The sequence below is a fragment of the Apodemus sylvaticus genome, chromosome 10 (assembly GCF_947179515.1).
Source record: "Apodemus sylvaticus chromosome 10, mApoSyl1.1, whole genome shotgun sequence".
Taxonomy (NCBI): Eukaryota; Metazoa; Chordata; class Mammalia; order Rodentia; family Muridae; genus Apodemus; species Apodemus sylvaticus.
In genome coordinates this window covers 72837433-72863914 of record NC_067481.1, presented here as the reverse complement: position 1 = coordinate 72863914, position 26482 = coordinate 72837433, and the positions used below count along the sequence as shown (strand labels likewise).

Below are 26482 nucleotides of genomic sequence, written 5' to 3'. Positions count from 1 at the left end.
CTCAAGACTTTTCTAAAATTATTTTTAAAAGCTATAGCAGTGATAGGACAAATTTACTAAAAATGGTGCATGTGTTCAATTATCTGCTCTTTCCTCAAAGGCTTTCAAAAGATTTCTAGTATCTTTGTTGTGTCATATACTTTGGTGGAAAATGACCTCTATTGGACAGTAGCTCATTTTCTCCCACACTAGATGGGAATTAAATGGAGCTCTGTTAAAGTCTCTCTTTGGACAATTTTACACCTCAACACCTTCAACTACTAGATTTCTCCTTACACAGTTAACCCAGATTCCACACCCCATGGCTGGACACAATAGAAAAGAACTGTGATCCACACTGTCTACTCCTAGGGTTTGTTATACAACTGGATGACTACATTTACCTAACGTGCCTGGGGTCATTTTGATTCCCAGCAACTCAAAACAGACAAAACTCTGCATCTTACCATTTGAGCCCAAATGCTTCTTTCTGGAGGCAGAGGGTCTCACTCTGTGTAGCATGGTCAGCCGCAACCTCACGGAATCCCCGTCTGGCCTCCAAATGCTGACATGCAAGCATGGACCACACCACACCCACATTATACCCGTGTCCTTGTAACATCTTTGTGTGTGCCTGTGTCCCAGACTGCTTGTGCCCACAGGTCAGTAGTCCCAGGTCCCCTGGAGCTGGAGTTACAGAGTGCTGAGCCCGACACAGGTGCTGTGAACTCAAGTCCTCGTCAAGAACAGGATGTGGTCTCAACACTGAGCCATCTCTCCAGCCTCCAGTGTTTCTTCTGTGACTGGGAGAAGAGCTCTTCAGTACAGTGCTTCTCTCACACTCCTAAAGACCTTGGTTCAACCCTCCTCCCACCAGCAACCAGCACACTGCAGAGGCAGGGCCTTCGTTTTCCGAGCACAGAACAGTCAGTGATCATGGCAGCACCTGGCTCTCTTCATTGCCTTCCACACATGAGGTTTAGATGAGATCTCGAAGACGTCAAGTTGCACTGGTTTTGTGGTTATGTGTATGGGATGAGAGCACATGTCCCATGTTGAGGTTGGAGGTGACAGGACAACTTATGGGAGTCAGTTCTCTCCTTCCATGGGTCCCAGGGATCTGATTCTGGTTTGATGGCTAACAACTTTACCTGCTAAGCAATGTCACAGCTGCCCTCTGGGAGTAACTTAATGGACCTGTTTTATTGTTAAGAGGGCTAGGCTTGAGGAGCTAGAGATTCAGGGGCATTTCCTGGATAGAAAGGGAAATGGTTTGTTGAGAAATCAGTCCTTTATATCAGAGAGCAGGAAGTTTCTATACCCAGTCTTTCTGATGTGGGGTATGTATGTGAAGGTGGGAAATGACGATAAAAAACTTTCCCACTGGAGTCTGTATGTATAACTCTACCAAATAAAGTAAAATCCCCTTAATATTCCTTATGCTTCAGAGTTCACACTACTCCCAAAGCTACCTCATTTCCTAGCTGGTTGACCCGAGACACCTCATCTCTCTAGTTCCCTGATCTGTAATAGAACAGTGCCCAGTTTTATGCTTAAGTGACACCTAAGTACTAGGAACAGTGCCATGTGGGCTGCTCTTTGCCAGGCCTGTCCCTGAGGAAGTGCATCTTGTGCACATACAACTAAGTCCTATGCATATCTATCGCTATATCAATGTCTTCTTAGTTCTAGCTTCTTGCTGTACAAATGTATCTAGATCAAAACTGATCATTTTTGTATGATAAAGCATATGAATTAAAGATCCAGATTAAAGAACATTTCTAAGGACTTTCTCCAAAAGTCAGACTGGCCAGATAGGTAGAAAAACTGAACAACTGGCTCACCATCTGACAAATACTCGTTTTAATTGTTTACCAAGTACTTGAAATGTTTGTTTTCGAATGGATGAAGAAAACGGCTAAGAATAAATACGGTGCTGACATACTTAGGATGCTGTTTAGTGAAACAGTAGAGCCCTCTCACAGGTATTGCTTATTTACTGTCCAAGTGACTGGAGGAGAGTTGTAGAGCTAAATAAACGGCAGAAGCATCACACGTCTCGCCATGTCCCTCAAGTGGCCTGGAATTCACTATGTAGACCAGGCTCAAAACCATGATCCTCCCAGCCTCCCAAGGATATAAGCAGGTTATGTGCCACCATGCTAAGCTTAATAAATTAGTATTTTTATTTTAATTATGTGTCTGTTTATGTGAATGCCAGTCTGATTTTGTCAGAAACTTTGGATCTCCCCCCACCCTCCCAGCTGAAGTTACAGGCTACTGTGAACTGTCTCAAGTGGGAGCTGAGCAGAGATTGGGTTCTTGCAGAAACAGTACATGCGGCAACCACTGAACCATCTCATCAGCCCTTTGGGGTAACAATTTCTAAGGGAAACTATCAGTTCTTATCCATCCCAGTTTTAAACTTTGCTTGTAAACAGAAGACATGGTCACTCTGCAACCCAATGTTCCAGCAGAGAGGCTACCAGAGCACATCTCTAGGAGGCTGGTATGGATGACAAGGAACTCAGGCTCACTGCAATAGCTGTTTCAACTACTAGAGAGACTACACAAGTGGTTCAACAGAATTTACTTGTATATTTTCCATTTTCTATACTATTTGAAGGCATAGGATAGCTTTGTATTAGCTTTCTACAATACTGTGTTTTAAATCTATCCAGTAAACTAAGATGCAGTACAACTTGTATACAACTGAGGAGGTGAGAAGCAACTTGGCAGGCCCTGGTGCTCAACAGTTCCAGAATAAACAGGTAGCGCGCAGCTGCATTAAAAGGTAGTTTGCAAATATTCAAGTTACACCAAGGTTCCTTCCAAATCTCTGCCTTGCTCAAACCAGCGCAACCGGCCATTGCTAATACTGCGGCACGGCGTTTGGTAAATGGTGATGGTTTTACTTTCTTCTTAATCAAAAGCCTGTGAAGGTGCTGCCACGAAGCAGAATAAGTCAGCTCTGCTCGTGATCGAGGTGCCAATTGTGAAGTCACAAAAGGTACAGTTTACATGAGAAACGCACATTAACAAGTGGCCCAAATACAGAGCTGGACAGAACCAGACCAGTAAGTCTATAGTTACTCAACTGAACTAACATAAGTACATTCAAAATAAAGCCGGAGATCAGAATTTGTTTTAGAATCAAATTTGCAGACTTTCTTGATAAAACAGAAGAGTGACCTTCTGCAGTTGGAAATGAGGCTCTCACCTGGCAGAGACTTCACAGTCCCTCCTGCACAGGTAAGGAAATAAGTGACAAAGTCTCTTGCACTGAAGTTATGTATTTTAACAGCTTTACATGTAATATTCATATATAAAAAACTTTAAGTGCTTTTCTCCAATTTAAAAATCTAAAGAATTCAAAAATAAGGCATTCAATATTTGAAAAAAGTACAGATTTACAAAATGTGTATATTCTGTCATGAAAACTCCACACCAACATTATACACTTGGAAAAAAATACAAACAGGATATATTACAAATTTATGCAGCAATAACTTAGTTCACACCATGCAATAAAAAGTACATTAATCAAGATACACAAGCTTTTGTAGGTTCTAAACTGAAGGACTTTTTGTTTTTTCTCTGCAGAATCCTTAAAACCCGTGGCACTTAAAACTTGCTAGCCTTTCTACTGGGAGGTAAATTATACACAACAACGATGAAAGATGAACAGACCAGGTGTCTATTATGAATCATTCCAGCTTTGCTCAACAATGGCCGAAACTCTCTTCTCATACTCCCGTTTGTTTTCCTGATAAAGCTGTGCTGCTTGGCTATTGGCTGGACTGTTTGGATTTGGTTCATCCAACAGAGACTACAAGACAGAGAGAGAAGAAAATGCTGTTCAGTTATGTGCTATTAACAGGACTCATATAAGGACAGAAAAATTACACAAAACAGAATTACTTAGAAGTTCCTATGTCATCTTTTAGGCCTCAAAACCTTCAGCAATGGCACGAAGCAGGTGTCTGCTGCTAAAGAATATAAGCTTCCAAAACAATTTTCAGTTTCCTTGAGACTTGCCATTTCAAGGAAATCAGCCACAAGAATATTAATTAGCACAAGAACTTCCTCACCATGAAACAACAGCTTAATCTGGTTAAACTATAATATCTGTAAATACCTTAGTAATTTAATTCAAGTATTTTTTTACTGCTAGTTTTCTCTCATTCTCATTTTCTCTCTCTCTCTCTCTGTAGCCCTGGCTGCCCTCAACATAGAGATCCATCTGCCCCTGCTTTCCTACATCTAGGATTAAAGGTGTGAGCCACCACCGCCCAGCTCCCAGATCCACTACTATCACTTTTCCTGGTGGTGCTCAGAAGCTGGGCATGCTGGGTCAGTGTTCTAGCCCTAACCACCGTCCCCCATCCCTAGGCCTAAATCTCATTACTGTGATTACTCACATATGTTTAGCAGGGAAGGAATAAAAGAGTAAAGTTGTGGGATGACCAGAGTGGGAAAGAAAAGTACAGGGCAATGAGCAGGCTAAGGCTAACAGTCACTCTTCCGTGTAGACCGTATCTTAAATATATGAGACATGGGACCAGAAGTAGACTATGACAGGGGTGGGGATTAGGGACACATAGGCATTGGACAGATGAACAGAAGATGAGCAGGATAGACAGACAGGTAGCAGGAATCAGATATGAACCAGTGTCAGTGATGTAGTGTGAAGCATTCTAACATTCCCCAGAGATGAGCAGAACAGGGCAGAAAGACTCACAATGATGGACAACATTGAACTGAAGCTTTATTTGTTTTTGTTTGTTTGGTTTTGCTCCTCTCAAATCAGCACAGCTACATCTGCCTCCCTAGACATGGACCAACAGTTACCGCCCCTCTTTCTTGAATGGAACAACACAGGTACAGGTTCTTTGTACCTGGCAGTTCCTGGAGGTCCCTGTGGTTTTCTAAGCAATCACTTTACTTCTCTCCAAGATACTATGTGGGCACAAACAAGCCTTACTTGGGAGACTGTAGACACATGATAAGGAAACAGGTTGTGATTAGGCTTGGTGGAACACGGCTGTATCTGAAGCATTTGGGAAGAGAGACAGTCTTCCATGGATCAGCCTGGGCAACGAGATCTCTGCCTTCCAAAAAACCAAGCTGTGGATTACATCTCAAATGTCAGCTAACAAGTGTGGAGCAGTTGGGGTGTTGTCCAAGTCATGCATTAATTACTGGGTGCTGGCAGGTGGTCCTGAGTAACTGGTTATATCCCATAGAATATGAAGAAGTTGTGGTGCATCTGAACACAAACTTACCTGAATTGAAGTTAAGATGGAAGAGACATCATATGTGGGACTCCATCGATTCTGCAGGATATCTAAACATATGCTACCATCAGCATACACTGCAAAACAACACAAGTTAGTTACAAGCAGCTCACATTACACTGGAAGAACTCTTCAGCACATTCAGTAAATAAACACCTCTGCCTTACTGGAAAACTTGTTCTGAAGTAACATCTGCCTTACTACCAGTTAAGGAAGCCATCTTTGGAAGGCTGAGGGAAATTTTTCTGAAGCATGCCATACATTCATTACCCCCATTTTGGGTCCAAGGTTGCAGCTCAGTGGTAGCATGCCTGCTTCCCATGTGTAAGCCTGGGCTCACTCCACAGCACCCAAACCAAAACTACTCCATCTTTCTTAAGTCTCAAACAAAGATCCTAAAAGAACCTCACTTCTAGAGACGATTCTCAGATTACATAATCTATGAGGAAAAAAGCAAACTCCTTTGTGGTCCAAAAAAGATCTGGCTAAACTATGGCATTCATGTCTGGAGGTGCAACTTGGTGGCGGAGCAGTTATACTCATGGACAAAGTGAAATGCCACCTGTCTACTGTGTTTGCCATGAAAATAAGGAGGTTTTTGTTTCTAAAGAGGTTCTCACTATTATAGCCCTGGCTGGCCTGGAACTCACTATGTAGACCAGGCTGGACTTGAACTCAGAGATTGGCCTGCTCTGCCTGAAAAAAAGCTTAAAGATTGTATCAAGTAGTTCCATATTTTGATTTTTAAAAAGTATATAAATACCATTACTTTGATTAAATGAGGACAGATATTTATAAAATTAATGTCAAAATATTTGCAGCTAATATTCACCCTTATAATATACATCCCATCCCTGAAACTCCTAGCTACACACAAATGGAAGAAAAAGTCAGGAAGAATGAAGTCAACGCTCAAGGAAAAACTTTATCCACTTAGGCCAATGTTACAGATATTGACAATGCATGTGACTTCATTCATTTAGAAGAGCGTCATGTAGTCAAGGCCTGGGACAGCACTAAACTCTAATACTCCTGCCTCTCTCTACCTCGGAAAGTGTTGGGAATATAGGCATGGTCTACTTTTGGCAATATTGCCAAACTGAAAACCCTCAGAATCAGAATATTCTCCATAGAAACAGGATTGAGGGGGGGAGAGAGACAATGAGGGAGGGAGGGGGGAGGGGGGGAAAGAGAGAAAGAGAGAGAAAGAGAGAAAGAGAGAAAGAGAGAGAGAGAGAGAGAGAGAGTGAGTAAATCCTAGGGTCTCTTCATTCCATCCCTGTTATTCACCCTGGGCAGTTGTACCTACCCCTCCTGGCCTCACTTCTTCTCTGAGCTAACAGTTAACCTTAATTCAGACCTTTTGGCTTGAGAGTGTAAGTCAGCCACTTCTCATCTTTCCTATAGAATCAAATGACACACACACACCAGAAGAACAAATAACATTTGATAATTTTAAAGTCTTGAACTAGTTCTGATTTTCTTTAGATGCCAAAAAGAAACTTGCATCTAAATGTTCATCAACTGATCCACAGGTAAATAGAATCTAACTAAATAGTAATATATTATCCAAGCAGTAGAGACAGAGTACAGCTATAATTATCACAACAAACAGGTCCAGAGTTTACACAGGTGAAACATCAGTAAGTGCTGTGTGCTCTAAGAACTTATCAATGCCAAGTGCCCAGACTATTTGTTGTATCTCTTAAGAGAAAAGGAAGCCAGCCACATTCACATTCTTGCTGTGTCTGTGACTACACCCAAACTACTGAACTGTGTAATTTTAATGTGCTGTACTTTTGTAGTATAGCGTAAATGTGTAATGCAGTGGTGGAGGACACTTTCAATCCCAGTACTCTGAGGCAGATCTCTGAGTTCATGGTCAGCCTTGTCTATAAAGCAAGTTCCAGGACATCCAGGGCTGCCTTGAAAAATCAACCAACCAACCAACCGGAATGGGCAAGTAGAATGGTGCATGCATTATACACATGAGTGTGTCAACCTGAGACTAGGCATGTAGCTCAGGCTGTAGATTGTTTGCCTGCTGTGTAAATTTCTAGTTTGATCCTAGTACCACATTAATTGGGCATGGTGGTGCCTGCCCATTAAGTACCTTGGAGATGATCCAGAGTTCAAAGTCATCCTTGGATACATCAACCTGACCGCCCTCATTTATCTGATCCCATCATTTATCTGTTTTACTCATTTGAGTGTGCACACATGTGTATGTGTGCTCTAATAACACATGTGGAGATCAGAGGGCAACATGCAGGAAGGGGTTTTATCATGGGAATCCTGGGAACCGAATTCAGGTAGTCACACTTAGTGCGAAGGTAACTTTTTACCTACTGAATCATTTTATTTTGTTTTGGGAGACAGGGTCTCATGAAGTCCAGTCTGGCTTTAAAGTTGCTAAGTATCTAAGAATGACATGGAATTCCTAATTACCCACCTCCTGGCTTGAAAGTGTGGTTTTAATAGCTAAAGAGGTAAAATTTGTGTTAAGTAAATAAATGTTTATTACTTTTAATTCGGATGTTATTAAATTACTTTAACTCCCACATGGAACCTATTAAGATTCTAGCAATGAAACTGTAGCTAACACAGGCATGGAAGCAGTATTCGAAAAGCAGCCCTAATTGTAAGAATACACTTTACCCAAGGGGAGGAACAAACCCTCCCAACCCACATCCCATTTCACAGAGTCTAAGAGGCTGCTACTTACCATTTGGATGAAACATTTTGGATAAAAACCTAACGGTTGGTGGTTTATTTGGATATTCTTCAGAAAATTCTATTACTAGTTTAAAAGTACCTAAATAGAAAACAAACCAAAGTACAATAAAGACAAACATTACTTTTAAATGTCTTTGTCAAATAATTCTTAATTCCATATCAAATTCTGCACAACCACACTTGTTAGCCCAAGAACTCTCACTTAGCATATAAAACATCTAAGACACTTCTGTTATAGATGATGGACAAGCAACGCTAGCAAAGCTCAGAGGACAAGCCCTTTTGTGGCCTACTGGAGAAATGTCATATCTGATTAACTGATTGATCAGTATGCTTTGTGCAGGCAGGTAGGCAACACACCTAGGATGTGTGTAGAGGCCAGAGGTCAATTTTGTTCTGAAGTTAGTTCTTTCCTCCCACCTTTACCTGAGTTCTGGGAATCAAACTCAGATTGTTAGGATTTGTGTGGGCAAGCTCCTTCACCCTCTGAGCCATCTCACCACTCCCAATTGTCTGGTTTTGGGAAGGCCCAGGCCCTAGCTACTACTATTTTAAAAATACACACGTAAAGAACTAGAAAGTTGTTTACAGCTTCAAAGGAGGGTGCCAAAGGATTCTGAGAGCTGACTCCCTTCTGCCAAGGAGAACTTAGGTGCTAATACTGATGGAAAAGGTAGTTTTATTTTCATTTGAACATGCTAAGAACCAGTTATGTATTTCACATCTTCACTTGTCATAGACTTAGAATAAAATCCACTTTGTCTCTTTTTGTTGTTGCTATTATTTGAAAACTTGGGGTTAGAGAGGTTGAAGACATAAGCTATACAGTGCTAAGTCCTATTTCATATCTTCATACACATTAATACAGGAAACAGATAGTTAGCAAAGTTAGTCTTAACTATTATGCTGAGATCAAACCACAAGGGTCTGATGGAGGTCTTAAGCATACCCTCTGCTAACCCACACCTCCAGCCCTTATGTGTTTCAACTCTACATTCTCATTCTGAAATTATAAAACAGCTGGACTAAATCAAAACAAAGCAAAAGCTGGACTATATTCAGTTTCAAGTAAGCATGTGAGGTGGTTGAGTTTTTTCTTCTCAGGAGCACTTAGTTCCTCAGTCCCACTATGGGTAAGCAGTAGACTCATGGAACTGAGAGGCACAGAGAACAGCACACACTATGATTAACTCACCATGGCAACAGACACAAGAACACCAAGAACCAGATAGAACCAAGTGCCAATACCAAGTTACAAAACAATTTTGTGGCCTGAATATTACCACTTTCTGATTTCCAAAACATTGTTTTGTTTTTTAAAATAGCATTTAATTAAAATAATGGTTGCAAAAATCTCTGAAATTCACACAGCTGAGATTTATTGGCTCTTGTGTTTCAGTACAGACTGCTTCCAATAACCTACTGGAACTTGTACCAGAAATCGTTAACTTGACAGCTGGGGACGTAGCTCAGTTATAGAACACTTGCAGAGCAAGCAGGTAAATAGCCTTGTCTCAAAATAAGTTAGAAAGGGTTGGGGCAATGGCAGCTCAATGGAGAGTGCAGGCCTGGCACACCTGGGGTCCTTCTCCAGCTGTCTAAACAGAGGACCTTTCTCCGGTCCTCCAATCCTCCAATTTATCAAAAAGTAACTGAGCCTTACTATATATTAACCTAAATAATACACTTAGGAGACATACTAAATAACATAAAGACTTGATAGTGACAAAAACACCACAATTCTGCATTTGTACAATTCTCCTTCACGTTTGGTTTAAAGATGATGCTGGGTTCTCTTATCTACATGCAATCTGTTACAATATGTTGGCTGACATATAGTACATGAAGAAAATATGGCTCCATACAATATGTAACTAAAAAGGATTTTCACAGCTCTTTCAGATATCTAGACTGGTCTGATATTGCACAAGCTTTTTTTTTTTTTTTTAAAGGTTTGTTGCAATGGAGCATCGGGGGTGGGGGGGAACACCTCTCTTTACTCAATTACAAGTTTAATGAAATTAAAAAAAACACAGAAATAAAAAAATGTAAAGTACAGCTGAATTTAACTGCTGTACTTTAAAGTTATATCCATTTTTTTTTTTGGACAATGCTACAGACCAGACCTAAGGCCATGCCAGGCACACACTTTACTACCAGCTACTTACTACTCCAGGCCTGCCAGTCATTCTTTCAAGAAAACATGTTTCATGAAAAAACCAGCAGCCCAAGCTCCAACTGACTTAAGCTTTTGAAGTCCTTCTGATGTCCCTTCATCACGCAGAGTATTAAGGAACAGACCGAGAGGTCCAAAAGTTATGACAGAAGCAATTTCAACTATTACCAAGTCCTTTTAACATGCAAAGAACACAGCAACTGTTAGCACAGCACGGGCCGGTCTCAGCTTGTTCTTAGACGCTCACATACTCAGGTACAGATCTAGCTTAGTTAGGCTGCTTTTGTCCCAGCAATGCAAAGGTCAACACAGCAGTGATATCATGATCACAGTCTCCTGAATGGGGGACTCAAGACATCATGAAGGGTTTGGGAATGGACCACAACCGAGAAGTCCTGAGATAGTTAAAGTTTGCTACAATCATTCAGTAGTTCCTGGGATTCCTCATTTGTACCTAGAAATAAGTAAGATGACAGTGTGGCATGTATCCCTAGATGTGCACACATGTTTAGTAAGAAAGAGGATAGTCCTAGCACTTGGAAGACAGAGACAGGAGACTACAGTAAGATCCATCTCAAATATATAGATGCGAAGTTATTCTGCAGCATTTTTGTCTAATACCTACATCTAGAACAGCCTTATTATTCTGCCACAGGTACTTAATATTCCAGAGTCCAATCACGGTACCACTTGCTTCTCAGGCTTACACGTGGTCCCCTCACGAATAGTTCACAATATTTATTGTCAATTATTCTGAATAGATGAATTCTTCAGTCATTCCAATAATTATAGCAAAGCTGTTTAATTTTTTAAAATCCACTATAATTAGGGAAAATCTTTCAAACTTGCTTGAAGTCAATTTAATAAACTTAATTGTGATTACAGATTAGAACCATCCTCCCATTTTCCTGGCTCTGTTACATAGACCCAACTTGAGACGCAAATGACTACACAGTGTTTCTGGGTGCTAAATACTGAGTACTGAAGCTCCTGGTAACTATGGACTCAGGACTCAGAATGCCTGGCAGCGCACTGCTTGCCTAGAACATACCAAGCTCTGGATTTGATCCCTAGCACTAGGTGAAAAAAGAAATGAAAAATTTTACCATGAGCCCCTTATCAAGGCAGACAATAAAGCAAGTAAACACAATCACCCACTGGTAGCACCCGAGGAGCACCCTCTATTAGGCTGCCCAAATACCAACTATTTTGTAACACAGACCACTGAAACCTGCAGCTCTATAGCCACCCATGTCACTGAGGAAAGTGGTGAGAGGTGACCAAGATGATCTGCAAAAAAAAGATCCTCATGAACTCTAACTTTTCATTTGCTTGCTTAGTATGCAAAGAGCTTATTACAAGTAGAGCCTGTCTTCAAATAGCGTTAAGAGTCTCTGACCAAAGGGCACCCTTTAATATGTAGATAATAAGAATTACTTACCATCTTCAAAGGGTGTCCCTTCTGGTCTGAAAACAAAAAGATCTCTGATTAAAAGAAGTTTTTTACTCTTCTTTCTCTGTCTTCAGGGAGGGAAGGATAAGCTGGGGAACTAGGAAGGATGGCTCACCCTGCTCCTGAGAGCTTCGTCAGAAAGCCATAGCCTTGACTTGAACTCAGGCAGCACAAAGGATTCTCAATGCTCAAGTTCTTTTTGAAAGGAAACTTGTCTATGGTTTTGTTGCAAAAAGAATACAGTAAAGCTGAGTGTGGGAGCGCACACCCAAGTGCAGCGGTGCTCACCTTTATTCCTAGCACTGGGAAGGAGGAGGCAGGTGGATCTTGAATTTGAGGCCCGCTTGGACACTGAGTTTCAGGACAGTGAGAGGCTACACAGAGAAACCCTGTTTTCAAAACCAAAACCAAACAACAAACAAAAACCCAAGAGTCTACAAGTGGGCATGGTATCACACACTTGTATTCCCAGATACTCAGTAGGCAGAAGAAAGGGGACGTCAAAGTTTGAGGACTGCCTAAGATACACAGTTTTAGGCCAGCCTGACTAACTTGGCAAGACCGTCACAACCTAAAATTTTAAAAAGGATGGTGCAACACACAGGGAAAAAAAAAAAAAAAAAGAGCAGGGTGTGTGTGTGTGTGTGTGCGCGCGCACACAGGTATCATAGGCCAGGCTTGCCTGACCATGCAGCAATCATCCTGCCTCAGATTCCTGAGTGCTAAGATTTATTAAGTAACGAGTTGAATTTTGAATTTCTTGAGATAAGGTCTTACTAAATAAATAACCCAGGTTGGCTTCGACATTGTGATCCTTCTGCCTCAGCCTTCCAGGGGCTATGATTACAGATGATTGAAAACAAGACTTCAAGAATCTTAGGCAAGCACTCCACCACTGAGCTAGCTACATTTCTGGTCCCGCACTAGTTATAAATGTAAACTCTTGTAAGACAGTTTCCTGATTAAGAGTACTTGAAAATATCTCTTGCAGGAGTTTGGTTTCTAGCACCCACGTCAGACAGCTTACAACTTTAGGATACCAGACACCGGCCTCTGGCTTCCACGGGCACCTGCTCTCTTGTACACATATCTTTCACACCCTAGTTTGTTTTTATTTGGTTAAGATACAAGATTTATTTATTCTATGTAAAGTACACTGTAGCTGTTTTCAGACACACCCATCTCATTACGGATGGTTGTGAGCCACCAACTGGGATTTGAACTCAGGACCTTTGGAAGAGCAGTCTTAACCGCTGAGCCATCTCTCCCATCCCAAACCCTAATTTTAATCAATTACCTGGGTTGACTGTAAAATCATACCATACCATAATCCCATATATAGACAAACACACATAATCCAAAATTTAAGTTTTAAATCAGAAAGGACGTGCAGGGCTAACAAGTTGGTTTAGCAAGCAGAAGTACTTGCCATACTATCTCTTGAACACATGATGGAGAGAGAAATGACTACACAGTTGTCATCTGACCTCTACACTGTTACAGACACCTACTCACAGCCAGCCAGCCAGCCAGCATGCGGGCGCAGACACTTGCACACACGTGCACAAATAATAAAAAATTAAAAAGGTATTAAATATGGTGGCCCATGCCTGTGTTCCCAGCACTGAGGATGTTGAAGGCAGTGGATCCTAAGTTTGAGGACAGTCTGGAAAATGCATGGAGATTTTTATTTGTTGTTTTATTGTGAGACAGGGCCTCAGTAGGCAGCCTGGACCTTAGCCTGCAAGTGCTGGATCAAAGGGCTGAACCCCACCCTTGTCACCAGTCCATCTCAATAAAATGTCAACAGTGCTAGGAGAGAAGCTCAGTGGTGGAGCATTTGCCTGAAGTGTGTGAAGATGCTCAGATTCAACCCCAGCATCACCCAAAGTAAACCTATTTCTATCAGTGGCTTCTCAGTGGGCCGTACATATATGATTTTTTGCTGAAAGTCTTGTCACAGCAAAGTTTTCAGTCCTTTTGGTACCAAGTGTTTTTATGACTCCAACAGTACGAGCATAAACACTTGCGCGGTACATTTTATATGGTGTGATTTACCTCATCTCCTTTATCAGCCCATTTAATTCAAGTATTTACTTACTAGTGTGGGGGGTCAGTCAAGCCCAGGACCATATGCATGGCAGTCGAGCAGTCTACCACTCAGAGGCAGGAGGATTTCTGAGTTCGAGGCCAGCCTGGTCTACAGAGTGAGTTCCAGGACAGCCAGGGCTACACAGAGAAACCCTGTCTCAAAAAAAAAAAAAAAAAAAAAAAAAATCCAAAACCCCCCAAAATATATAAATAAATAATAATTTAAAAAACAAAACAAACCAAAACAAAAAACCTTAGGATCAGTTACCTGGAGTGCCATAAAAGCCGCACCATAGCCAGGTACAGTGTCATACTCCCACAACCCCCGCTACTCCAGAGGGACTAAAGCAAGAGGATCACTTCAGCCCAGTTCAAAATCACCCTGAGCAACACTGCAACACCCTGGCTCAAGAGAAAGAAACCAAATTAAACATAACAGCAAGGAACAGACTACCTTTATATAACTGCCCAGACGCAATGTTTCAGGAGCTGGGTATAAGGCTTAGTGATGGGAGCATGATTAGCACAGGAGGCCCAAGGGTTCTCAAAAACAGTGCCTCCTACTCCACAAGTGAGTTTCAGACCCAACATCAGCCTCTTTCCCTAGTGCTTATATACTTACTTTTCCTGAGCATTCCCTAGTTCGACTCACCCAAATATAACTGCGTTCCACTGCATGATGTTGTTTTCAGATGGTGCACCACTGACCCCCACAGGTGGGTCCTCTTGCAATCTAGAAATCCAGAGTAGTCATTTTCAGAGTTGAACATAAAGGTCACAGAGGTCAAATTCTACTGAACTTATTCTGAGAGACTGGCTAGACTGACTTGTTATAGTTGGAGCTGAAATGAGCTACAATTCAAATAAATCAACCAGGTTAATATACTTATTAATATTACCAGTGATCTCTAAGTCCAAAGGGCTAGGAGATCGATCATCCTTCTTCAAGCAGCAAGATTTAAAATATGGTCTCTTGAAGAACTCCTGACTGCCCTCTTGACCCATTAAAAGTTTACAATTTTAGCAATGAAAAATACTTTTAGAGAACCTGCAACTACCAGGTGGTAGTGGTTGTCCACACCTTTAGACCCAGCACTTGGGAGGCAGTTGAATCTCTGTGAGTTGGAGGCCAGCCTGTTCTACAGAGTTCCAAAACAGCCAGGGCTACACAGAGAAACCTTGTCTCAAAAAACAAAAACCAAACACAACAAAAACAAAACAAAAGCCTACAATTTTCCTACCTTAATCATGGACAGAACCCCAGTCCTAACTACAGACACTGCACAACACAAAAACATAGGAAATCGTTATACACTAAATGACTGAAAAACATATTCAATTTAACTAGAAAGCAAGTCTTACTTTATGGCCTGTGCTTCAGACAGTGGCTTTCTAAAGCAGCCAGAAGCTTCAGCTAGCTTTTCTAGCAGTCTCTATTTTAAAGACTCTCCTCTCAGGCCAACTATACCTCAGGCTTTCATAAAAAGCTTCATACACTGCTTTCAACAGACGCCATCATCAATTTCATGTAACCTCAAGATCCTTGGAAAACCACCAAAGGCACCTTGTATTTAACTGGGAATCAAGTATAGAAATTGCAAAAACGAGCAAGAGATAAATAATAGATGATATATTATCCATAATGAGGAGTTTTATTTGCTTATCAGTTACAGAGCTAATCAAATAATGACTTGAAGCCTTGGGTGACTTTTGCACCAAAAAGGGAATCTCCTTGTCTGTCAGATCATAAAAACAAAAACAAAAACAAAAAACACAACTACCTGTCCATCACACAAAGTATGTCGTGATTTTTAAGTGGACACTTGGCAATCAGTCCACATAAGAAGTGTACTAAGCCACTAACAGGACTGAGAGGGACGGATTTACTGCTTGAATCCTCAATTTTAAGTGGCTAAAATCGGCAACAAATTAACAGATGAAGCTGTCCAAGTCCCAAGACAATAGCTTCCGAATGCCTCATAAAGGGCTTTATAAAGGCAAAGTTGAGCGGTTGCTTCCAGAGAGGCAAATCTAAGCTTTTATATTACAGATTTGCCTCAATCACAGCAGATCTCCCCAGAAAGAAAACTTGGGAGTATCTTGTCGCTGGATTTCAAGTTACTGTTTCTACACTTGTATGTTTCCAAGGAGAGGTAAACAACTGGCAGGGGAGGGAGAGGTCATTTTCTTCCTTCAAGTCCCACATTTCCTACAAACTCCTATTTTCCAAAAGGAGGCCCAGGTGGAGTATCAGATTAGCTCCCGTCTGACGGAAGGCTTTTTTCCAGGCTGGGGAGGCTATAGATAGGCCTTTATTCGGTAGCCAGATCTTAGTTCCAGAAGGCACTGGCTAGCTCCAGGCCCAGGTTTCCAGAGCCAGTTCTCAAGGTCCTTCCAGGTGGGCGGGGGCAGATCGGGTTTCGGGGGATGGGCTAACCACCTCCGGACCTCGCGCAGCAGACCCCACCCTCACCACTGCAGAAAGGGAAAGAGACGTGGGGCAATATTCACCCCAACCCCTTTATAATCAGGAGATCACGGGGCCCTGTAACAAAGCTGGACTGGTCCGCCAAGGCGAGGCCTGAGCCTCAGGGGCTCACTCGCACCACCTGCGGAGGGGACGCCGCAGGGTGCAGAGGCCGGAGATGAAGCGTCTGCATCTGGCCTAGGTGGGCCTCTGGACACCTAGGCCCAGCGATGGCCACCTTCCCATGGGGGGGTGGGCAGGAGTAGTACGGACTATCTTTACTCAGACAGAGGGAGGTATGAAGCAGAGGAGTAAGAGCCGCCGGTGAGCCGGGGCTGCCGCGGGTCCCCCAGGCCCACTGCCCGCCTCCTCAGAGTCACCAGGGGAAGATATCCCGAATCCCCGCCCTATAGTCCGTGGCTTCGGGAAGAGGCCATCATATTGGGCTAAAACGAGGTCCCTTACCGCTTGAAATCCCGCATGAGCCTCCTACGGGCCGGGGTCGACATGCTCCGCAGCTGCCCCGCGGTCAGTCTGAAAGAAAAGAGTCCCGTTCGGCCCCCCCACCCCCCGGCGCAGCGGCCGAATCACTGTGGGTCGCCGCCGCCACCGAGACTGCACAAACAACCCTGCAATGACGTCTCCCTCCGCCGCCTCCAGATCCCTCCGCCCTCCGCCAGTACCACCGCGGGAGGAGGGGAGAGGGGGCGGGGCGAGCGTGCGCGCGCGCGGCACCGGAGGAGCGGGAGGCCGTCTTCCGGGGCTTGTTGCTGTGGGGAAGCTATCGTGGGTCCGCTCCGTGCTCACACTGAACGCGGCCGGCCCAGCGCCGACGGAGCCCACAAGCTACCTTGCCTCGCTCCCCTCCCCCCGTCGCTAGTTTCAAGTTCGGCCGGACGGGGAGAGAGTGGTGCATCCGGAGCCTGAGATTTCAGGGAGAGGAGGTGGGATGACGTCAGATCACGTGACCGCTAGCGGTGCTGTCAACAATCCACCCATGAGGGGGAGGGAGCGAAGTATCTAGAACCACGTGTGCCTGTGACGCCATCAGAACAAGTCACGTGACGGCCCAGCCTGGCTCCTGGTTTCAGGTCTAACAAAGCAGGTCCTTGAGTTTAAGGAGTTGACACCTCTAGTCGTACATTATTCTTTTGGTCCCAAGGTACTGGGACTTTGCATAAGGAGACGTTGTGGAAGGAGCCGCTTGCGTTCTGAGTCTTTAAAACGGAACAAAAAGTCTGGACTTAATTCTGTATTTCAAGTGGCTTAGCAACTCTGGTACGTGGGACAGGTACTGAAAGTGTGGCAAAGCCTTGTAATGAACAGCTTTGAATGCTACGGTCGGTGCAAATGACATGGGATTAAGGGCATTTGGATCAATAGCCTGTTCCTGCTAATGGGGTTTCCGTACTTGGAATCTAGACGGAAATGAGAGTGGAATAGATTGCCCAAGCCTTAAAGACTCCATCCATGGAGTCTTTGAATTGGAATCTGTGAATTTGCCTGCGGTGGGGCACAATTGTATTTCTCAAGAAACGAGTGGGTGTGATTTTAGAGCATATCAATGGGCTGCTGGTTGTCAAAGAAACCTACAGAAATGATTCAGATCAGAGGAAAGATGCTGCAGACATGGGTGGGAGTTACATCTCGAGTCTGAGATAACTCATTACAAGCAAAGAAGCCAAATGGACCGGAAGTCGGGGGAGGGAAGAAATTCGTAGCAGGTCCATAATCACCACCACCACAATCCCCCTGACCCCTACCCTCCAACCCCTCTACTCCCAGCCTCCAGCAGGCTCCTGGAATTCCTGTGGTCAGCATCTAGCCCTGTTTTGAGGATTTGTTAGTTCTAGAGACCGGAACATTGTAGTAGACATTCTTTAACTCAAGAAAGGGAAAGAGCATGAGACTCCACTGCTGCACTCCTCATAGTTACATGAAACCAGGAAGGGTTAACCTTTTCCACTGTCCTTATCCCTCCTTTCTTCAAACAATTCTCTTGACTTAAAATGACCTTGAGAGTCCAGCGAGTCTTGGTGCATCCTGCTAATCCCACCATTCGGGAAGTGGAAAAGATCACGAGTATAAGGCTAGCCTCAGTGAAGCGGGATGGTAACCACCCTGGGCAGACTGAGAGTCTCATCCCTCCCTGAAAAAAAGTAACATTAAGGATTGTCTAACTCTTAATAGCCCCTGCTGTGTCCTCACAATGTGACTAGGCTAAAGGTTAAATATTCTTTTTTTTTTTTTTTCGTTTTTTGAGACAGGGTTTCTCTGTGTAGTCCTGGCTGTCCTGGAATTCACTCTGTAGACCAGGCTGGCCTCGAACTCAGAAATCCACCTGCCTCTGCCTCCCAAGTGCTGGGATTACAGGTGTGCGCCACCACACCCGGCTAAGGTTAAATATTCTTACCTTTATATTCTTTTTGAGGTATTCGCTAGAACCCCAGGGCCTTATGTAGCCCTGTAAGATTTTATTGAGGAGGATGCAGTGCACAAGTCAACTCCAGCACTAGGTAGGCAGAGACTATAGGCCTGCACATTCCACAGCACCTAGAGCACAGAGACCGACCAGTCTCCGGGGAAAGCCTATTCCCTAGGCTGGCCTTCAGCTCCTCTTTGAGTAGCTGGGATAGGTAACAAGTGCCTTGGCTTTTTTCTTCCCGCCCTGCCATACCAATCTTCCTCATGGTCAAGAAAGAAAAGTGTGTGTAGAAATATATACAGTGAAATAAGACTCTTTGTTTTTTTTTTTTTTAAATGTCATTCTGTGGCTTATCTAGCAATTTACTACTTTTAAAAATGGTCGGGATAGTGTTTTGTTTTGTTTTGTTTTTTTACCCCACCCCCCCCTTTTTTTCTAAAATGAAATGTTTTGATAAATTGAATGTGCTTCCCCAAAATATTAGAGGGCAGAATGTTAACAAGATCCACACAATTTCATGGCCAGGAGGCTTGCTGGAAACCTATAACTGCAGTCTTAGAACTATAATTTCACTTTTTAAAACAGGGTATATGTAGCTCAGGCTAGTCTGGAATTTGCTATGTAGAGCAGGCTGGCCTCCATCTCACATAGGCCTGACTTCCTCTCTCCTGAGCACTGGTATTGTGAGTTAATTTGTGATGGCAGAGACTCACTAATTCATGGTTTGTGCAGGTTTCATAGTATTAACTATGACATTCTTATTTATAGAGAAAAGAAAAAAAAAATCAAACCAAGTCCTCATCAAGCTCCAAAGTCCAGCTCTAGCAGTTAGTAGCAAAATTTGGTATGCTTCTAAACTGTTTTTTTTTTAACGATTTATTTGTATGAGTACACATACAAATAAAATATTTGTCTGTCATTGTCTTCAGACACACCAGAAGAGAGCATCATCCCATTACAGATGGTTGTGAGCTACCATGTGGTTGCTGGGAACTGACTCAGGATCTCTGGAAGAGTAGTCAGTACTCTTAACTGCTGAGCCATCTCTCCAGCCCTAAACTGTATTTTTATTTTTTAAAGCATACTAGTTTCTTTTTTACACTACTCAGCACACTTGTGCACATTCATTTGTGTGTATAGGTCACAAGGCAGCTTGGCGGAGTTGGTTCCCTTTCCACCATGTAGGTCCCAGAGAGTGAACTCTACTCTGCCAGCTTCGTGGTCTCTTCCCACTCAGTCATCTCGTTGGCCTACTTTTGTCTTGTTTTTTGTTTTGTTCTTTGGATTTGGTTTTTTGTTTTTTGTTTTTCTTTTTTTTTGTTGTTTTTTTTTTTTGTTGTTGTTGTTGTTTTTGAGACAGGGTTTCTCTGTATAGCCCTGGCTGTCCTGGAACTCACTCTGTAGACCAGGCTGAACTCGAACTCAGAAATCTGCCTGCCTCTGCCTCCCAGAGTGCTGGGATTACAGGCATGTGCCACCACCTCCCGGCTCCTTGACCTGCTTTTATTACTACAGTTAAATCAAGATCTCTAAAAATGGAGCCCCATAAAAAGTTCTGCGGATTATTTAAATGTACATTCCCAGGCGTCCTTGTACATTACTCGGTCTGTGACAGAGTCCGGTGAATCGCTTTCCTGAAAAGTTTTGTGTTTCACCCATCATGAGTGTTAAAAAAGTACTGCTAGGGCTCGATATGGTGGCACATAGCACAGCACTCTAAGCAGACGCATGATCTCTTGGGAGTTTAAGGCCAGCCTGGTGGTATACATAGTGAGTGCCAGGCCACCCGGAGCTACATAGTAGACCTTGTCTCAAAACAAAAAGAGATTTCTGGTCATTGGAAACAGTAGTAATTGCAGAGTGAAAATGCGTACAGAATTGGTGTTAGAAATAAGTCAGGCGAGTAGTGAACGCTGAGATGTGATTTCCCACTGGGCTAAGCCCCCTACCCAAGAACCATCTCGTCCCTACTTTAAGGATTATGTTAACTTTTGGGGTCGAAATAGGTTGTATGGACTATTAATGCAGCATTGGCAAACTGTAGGCCCCATAAGTCTTCCTTAGAGCAGTTATCTCCGTCAACCTCCTAGAACCAGGCACAAGTAAGGGACCAGCAATCACCCACGTGACAAAATGCTCTCTTGATGGGCGAAAGCCTCAAGGGTGTTCATTCTGCTATAAAATGCCCTGCTCTCCCTCATTCCTCATCACCTGCAAGCACGTGGGCCACCTGCGTTCCTCCCCCATCCCCTTGCAACTACCTTCCGCTTGGTGTCACTTTCCCTTCCGGGTCAGGACCCCAGCAATTTCCAGTCTTGCGTACTGTGCTCCGAACGCGGCAGGGCTCCGCCCTCACCGCGTTGCCAGGGCATCCGACTGCCCTGAGCGGGCAAGGTCGGCCAGGAGAGGAGGTGTGGTGGCCCGTGGCCGGCTGGGACTTCCACGCAGCCGGGCCGGCGGGACTGCAGGATGGGCTGAGGCGGCGGCGGTTCTCAGGACGAGGTCGACAGCGCGCCGAGTCGGGCCACTCGGGTTGGGGCTGCACAGACTGCGTGTTTGAGGAGAGGGCAGGACGTCTGAGTGACTAGGGCTGAGGTGGGGTCCCCGTGCTTGGTGGACCGTGACCTCTAACAAGGGACCCGCAGTGTTTGTTGGTGGGATTTTTTAGCTTGGCTTCCATTGTTTCTGACCTCATATTCTAAATCCCGTATTCTAAAAGGATACCTGAATTAAAAGTGTATCAGATCTCTCTTTTATTCCTCAATCCCCCTCTACGCAAAATGCTAGATTAATGAAGGCTATCCTGCGTCCTGGTGAAAGTTGGAGCTTCTCAGACAATTTAAGAGTTCCCACGAAGCGGCTCTGCTGTAGCTAGCAGTTCTAGTTTTTGTTCTTATACCCGAAAATAGTGGGGTTATCTCTATGCATTATCCAGCTTATATAATTGAAAGTGTGAACGTTTAACATTTTCTTTCTTTATTTCTGTGAAGTAGAAGCCAGGCTTGAAAATGGAGATGTATGAAACCCTTGGAAAAGTGGGAGAGGGAAGTTACGGAACGGTCATGAAATGCAAACATAAGGATACTGGGCGGATAGTGGCCATTAAGATATTCTATGAGAAACCAGAAAAATCTGTCAACAAAATTGCAACGAGAGAAATAAAGTTTCTAAAGGTTTGCTTCTTTTGCCTTTTATTATATATATATATATATATACTTAATGTTTTCCCATTGGGACCTAACTTACTATGCAGCCCAAACTATCTTGGAATGCTTTATTTTTTCCAGTGCTAAGATTTACAGGCCTACATTGAAACACCCATCATCTTTTGCCTTGATTATGTCAGTCAAAAGAGAAATTGCTATGGGAGAAAAATAAGATGTATGAAAGAATATTTCCATTAACATATATCCTAAGACCTGTCATAGAGAAACCTTCATTGGCTACAGTCTGTACTTTTTTATTGATAAAAGATTTGTGTGCTTGTTTATAACAATTATGCTAATATTGTAAAATCATTCAAAACTATTCAAGTATAACACTTAATAAGGATGTCTGCTTTGAACAAGGGATTGTGGAAAAAGCTAAGAGAAAGAAGGGAAAAATTGTTTTTTTTTGCCAGGTATTGGGGTGCATACCTTTAAATTCCAGTACTTGGGAGTCAGAGAAAGGTAGACCAGCCTGGTCTACAGAGTGCATTCTAGGACAGCCAGCCAAGGCTGTTAAACTAAGAAACCCTGTTTTGGAAAAAAAAAAATGTTCCTTAGTGGCATAACTCCGCAGCTGGGTATAGTAAAATAACCCCGATAAGAGTGGTTCATGCTGGGCCAGAGAAGGCTCTGTGCTTAACAGCACTTACTACTCTTGTAGAAGATAGAGTCAGTTCCCAGCACCCACATCAGCAGGTTCACAACTGCCTGTAACTCCAACTCCCAGGGATCCTGTACCCACTTCTGGTTTTCAGGGACACCTGCAGGCATGTGTCACAATCACATACCCACACAGGTTTTTTGTTCATTTGTTGTTTAATGTTTAATATTAAATTTCACAAATTCCTGTTTGATGGGGAAGGTTTTTTGTTTTGCTTTTTGTTTTTAGGGTATGTGTTTGTCCTTGAGTGATGCGCAGCGTTTGGGTAGGATGGCGATACTACTGAGTTCCAGATCAGGGGAACAGTATTAAGGTCAGAAAGACTAAAACAGGCCAGAGCAAGAATGGAAAGAAAACGAAAGATACTTGTCTATGAGTTTCCTGTATAGAATTAGAGAGAGGTGTGATTAATGTAGTAAGTTGGAAACAGATTTTAAAGTGTTTTAGGCTAAGAAGTCAAAACTTGGTTTGGGGGCTTGAGATGCTAGGTTGGTAGAGTGCTTGTCGAGTATGCCTGAAGTCCCAGGTTTGATCCCCAATAACATATAAAACTGAGAGACAGTGTATAATCCTGTTACTATCCTTGGCTACATACTGGGTTCCAAACCAGCTCACGATACATGACACTGTCTCAAAAAGCACAAAAATAAATTTTTTAAGTGAAGATTTTAGTTAATACTTTAATTTAGCAGTGGTCTATAGACTGTATTAGACTGAAAATTAAGGGGGTCTGATAAGAATTTAATCCCGGGATGCTGCTAGTATCATGAGGCCATTTTTAGAATTCAGCAGTGTAAATAGATACAAAGTTAAAATGATAGGCTGCAAATAACACAGGAGAGCATAGTGTGGAAAGGAGTCAGAGATGCCCTGAAGTCCAGAGAACACTACAGCTGATGTGAGGTGGAAGAGAGCTTGAGAACTGGGTGAGGTTCGGAAATGTTGACCTGGAGGGGACAGGGACATGCAACCGAAGACTATTAGGCTTTTACAAACAGCAGCAGTATTGGGAGCTCAAGGCACTGCAGGTGTGCTAGGTCTACTAGGCCAAAGCACTGAGGCAGTGTAAAGAATGTGAACAGTTCCCTGGAGAGGCCACAGCTAGAGACTGAAACTGGGTGGAGGGGGACAAACAAACCTCCAGATAAAATTGTCTAGTCACTGGAATCTAGGTGCATTCATTTCTCACCTTGAGACTGAAGTCTAAGTGCTTTTGAGTAATGGAGATCATAACTAATCCTGCTGTCTTTATCTGGAACAAAAGAAGTGTTTTCCTTCTTTTTTATCTGGGTTAGATAATATAAGTCAGTTAGCTTCTAACTAGGATATTACACTAGCACCTGTACACAGTCAGAACTTCTCTATTCTAGACTGTAGGAAGGAAAAATTAAAAGCTAGTAAAGAAATCACAATTTTATACTGTAAGAGACACCAGTCCCTGCCTGATGAAATGAAACAACACTGTCAGGCAATTTGTGCTCCTTAAGTGAGAAATAAAATTAGGAGAAAATTAGTAGACTAACAGAGTTCATAGCTAGAGACTGAAAATGAGGAGGAAAAAGCCTCCAAATACAAACTTTCTAGTCACTGGAGAAAGTTTCAGTGCATTAAGGTTTCTTGCCTTGAGCCTGGAGTCTAAGCAAACTGAGCATCCTGCCTCCTCTCTAGCACTGAGATTACATGCAGCACCATGCCTGCTTTGTTTACATTTATTGTATGTGTTCATACACATCAACAGCCCCACAGGTAGAGGACACAGGGTAACTTACAAAAATTGGAAGGCTCGCAAGGATTGAACCTGTGCCTTTACCCCTTGAGCCATCTAGCCACCCAGTTTTATGTGGTGCTAAGGATCAAACCCAGTGCTTTGTGCATGCTAGACAGCACGATACCAGCTGTTACAAATGCATGCAAGAGGTCTCACTCTATATCCCTATCCCTGGATGTTTTGAAATTTGCTATGTAGACTAGGCTGCCCTCAAACTCACAGATCTGCCATGTCTGGCATATGCAAATTATTTTAAGACACTTTTTTTGTTGTTGTTGTTGTTTGTTTTATAAGAAAGAGTCTCACTATGTAGCCCTAGCTGCCCAGGAACTTCTTTTGTAGAACAGACTTACGTCTAACTTACAGAGAGAGATCTGCCTCCCTCTGCCTCATGAATGTTGGGATTAAAGATGTGACATCATTAGCAAGACACTTTCAACTACTCTGACTGATTCCGATAGCCTGGTCCAGCTGCTTTCTGTCCCTCCCTACCTTTCTTCCTTTAAAACCCTGTTAGACTTAAAATAATTTCACTTTATGTTTATGGATGCTTTGCCTGCATGTATGTCTTTGTACCATGTTCACGAGTGTCCACAGAGAACAAAAGAGGATGTCTCATTCCCTGGAACTGGAGTTGCAGATGGCTGTGAGCCTGAGGGTTTAGACCAGAGCCCTAGGGACTGGAGAGTTAACTCGGAGTTAAGAGCATTTGGTGCTCTTTCAGAGGACCTGGATTCTATTCCTAGAACCCATAGAGAGAAATCTGATGTTCTCTTCTGACCTCCCTGCGCACCAGACATGAACCTGGTGTATGGACATACATGCAAGTAGAATAGTGAATTTTACACATAAAATAGTCAATACATGTAAAAGAACTAGAGTCCTCTGGAAGAGTAGCCAGTGCTCCGAGCTGCTGCTTCCTTTTCTTTACACAAAGTGTTACTGCATAGTCCAGACTAGCCTGAAACTCACTGTATAGCCCAGGCTAGATCACACTCTTCTTCATTCTGCCTCAGCTTCTGGAGCCCTGGGATTACAGGCATATGCTACCACCCACTACTTTTCAATTTAGCATAATCTAGTAAGAGATTTCTTAACATTTGTTAATATTCTTAACCTAAAATTATTGTCCAAATTACTCAATTTTAACTAAATTTTAGAATCTCATTAAACAACCAATTGAGCAGTTAGAACATCTATGAAACTGTTGTCTACTAATAGCAAAAAATATAATGAAGTACATTTAAAATGTGTGTCCCTGGCTGTCGTGGAAACTCATTTTGTTGACCAGGCTTGCCTTGGACTCAGAGCTCTGCCTCACAATCTTAGGGATCAAATTCTACCACCTGGCTCTCTACTGCCTCAATTGTTTTATCGTCTTGATAAAACAAGGCGAAGGGCTGGAGATAAGGCTTTTCGTGTTAGGAGCACATGTTCTTGCAGAAAACCTGGATTCAATTCCCATCACCCATATGGTACCTCACAACCATTTGTAACTCCAGTTCCAGGCTGGGTACCAGGCATGCACATGTGCACAGACATACATGCAGAGCAGACAGGAAGCCCATGGTTTACCCTAGGCGGCCATTCGTGTGGTGTTCCAGAGTACCCGCCCCGCACTGTCCCCTCTCTGCTGTCAGGGTTTCAGGGCTGAGCATCACACTGGGACTTCATGCTAAACACAGAAACTGAGAGCAAAAAGAAGGAAGGAATCTGGCATTGTATTTGGCACAGTTTTCTACTAGTCATGTAGAAGGATTTTAGTCTCGGTTAGTCGCAAAGAAGTAGAAAACTTGACATTGTGCCACTGGAGTAAAAGCAATATAAAAAAAGTATAGTTTGCTAATGAAGCTAATACTAAAAAATACCGTTTTTATCCAAATTAGTAAATATTTTTGATTTTAAAAATGACTATTTCAGAATTGATTGTAGTAAGGATAATAGACTGAAAAATAGAATAAACTACATAAAATATTAAGCTTCATTTGTTTCCTATACTGATACATAGCAATTTATTTTTGTCATTTTAAAATCATCAAATATTTAAAAGCGTTTGTTTGTGTATATGGAGTATATATGTATATGTTTAGGCATACATGTGTATCTGGAAATCAGAGGTCAATACTGGTCAGAGGGTATCTGCCTCATTTCCGTCTTCCTTACGTTTTTTGAAACAGTCTCTCACTAAATCTAGAGCTCCCTGACTGAGCTAGACTGCTG

The 26482-nt window shown here is 42.9% G+C and overlaps 2 protein-coding genes across 4 annotated transcripts in view; one reads left to right on the top strand and one right to left on the bottom strand.

Moving 5' to 3' along the window:
* Nucleotides 1–2554: 2554 nt before the first annotated feature.
* Nucleotides 2555–17152, bottom strand: Ube2b (ubiquitin conjugating enzyme E2 B). Of its 2 annotated transcripts, XM_052196981.1 has the most exons (7): nt 17050–17152; nt 16665–16733; nt 14385–14465; nt 11630–11655; nt 8002–8091; nt 5265–5353; nt 2555–3808 (listed from the first exon to the last, which is right to left on the bottom strand). In XM_052196981.1, exons 2-7 carry the CDS (start codon nt 16706–16708, stop codon nt 3680–3682), a joined length of 459 nt encoding a protein of 152 aa, XP_052052941.1. In that variant the 5' UTR covers nt 16709–16733; nt 17050–17152; the 3' UTR covers nt 2555–3679. The 2 variants fall into 2 exon arrangements, with proteins under 2 accessions (XP_052052941.1, XP_052052940.1); XM_052196980.1 differs by lacking the exon at nt 17050–17152 and having other exon boundaries at nt 16665–16823.
* Nucleotides 17153–20955: 3803 nt separating this feature from the next.
* Cdkl3 (cyclin dependent kinase like 3) overlaps nt 20956–26482 on the top strand; it is a 79278-nt gene continuing 73751 nt past the window's right edge. The window contains exons 1-2 of one of the 2 annotated variants that reach the window (XM_052196825.1): nt 20956–21219; nt 21618–21797. In XM_052196825.1, coding sequence (XP_052052785.1) covers nt 21633–21797 — 165 coding nt within the window. In that variant the 5' untranslated portion in view covers nt 20956–21219; nt 21618–21632. The remainder of the gene's footprint in view (nt 21220–21617; nt 21798–26482) is intronic. The other variant, XM_052196826.1, reaches the window with a different exon arrangement.

Coding starts and splice junctions, on each gene's coding strand:
- Ube2b (XM_052196981.1), bottom strand. CDS start 16,708: ATGTCGACCCCGGCCCGTAGGAGGCTCATGCGGGATTTCAAGCG. Junction 11,656..14,384: donor TGGAACGCAGTTATATTTGG/GTGAGTCGAACT, acceptor TTTTGTTTTCAG/ACCAGAAGGGACACCCTTTG. Junction 8,092..11,629: donor AGGGACACCCTTTGAAGATG/GTAAGTAATTCT, acceptor TTTTCTATTTAG/GTACTTTTAAACTAGTAATA.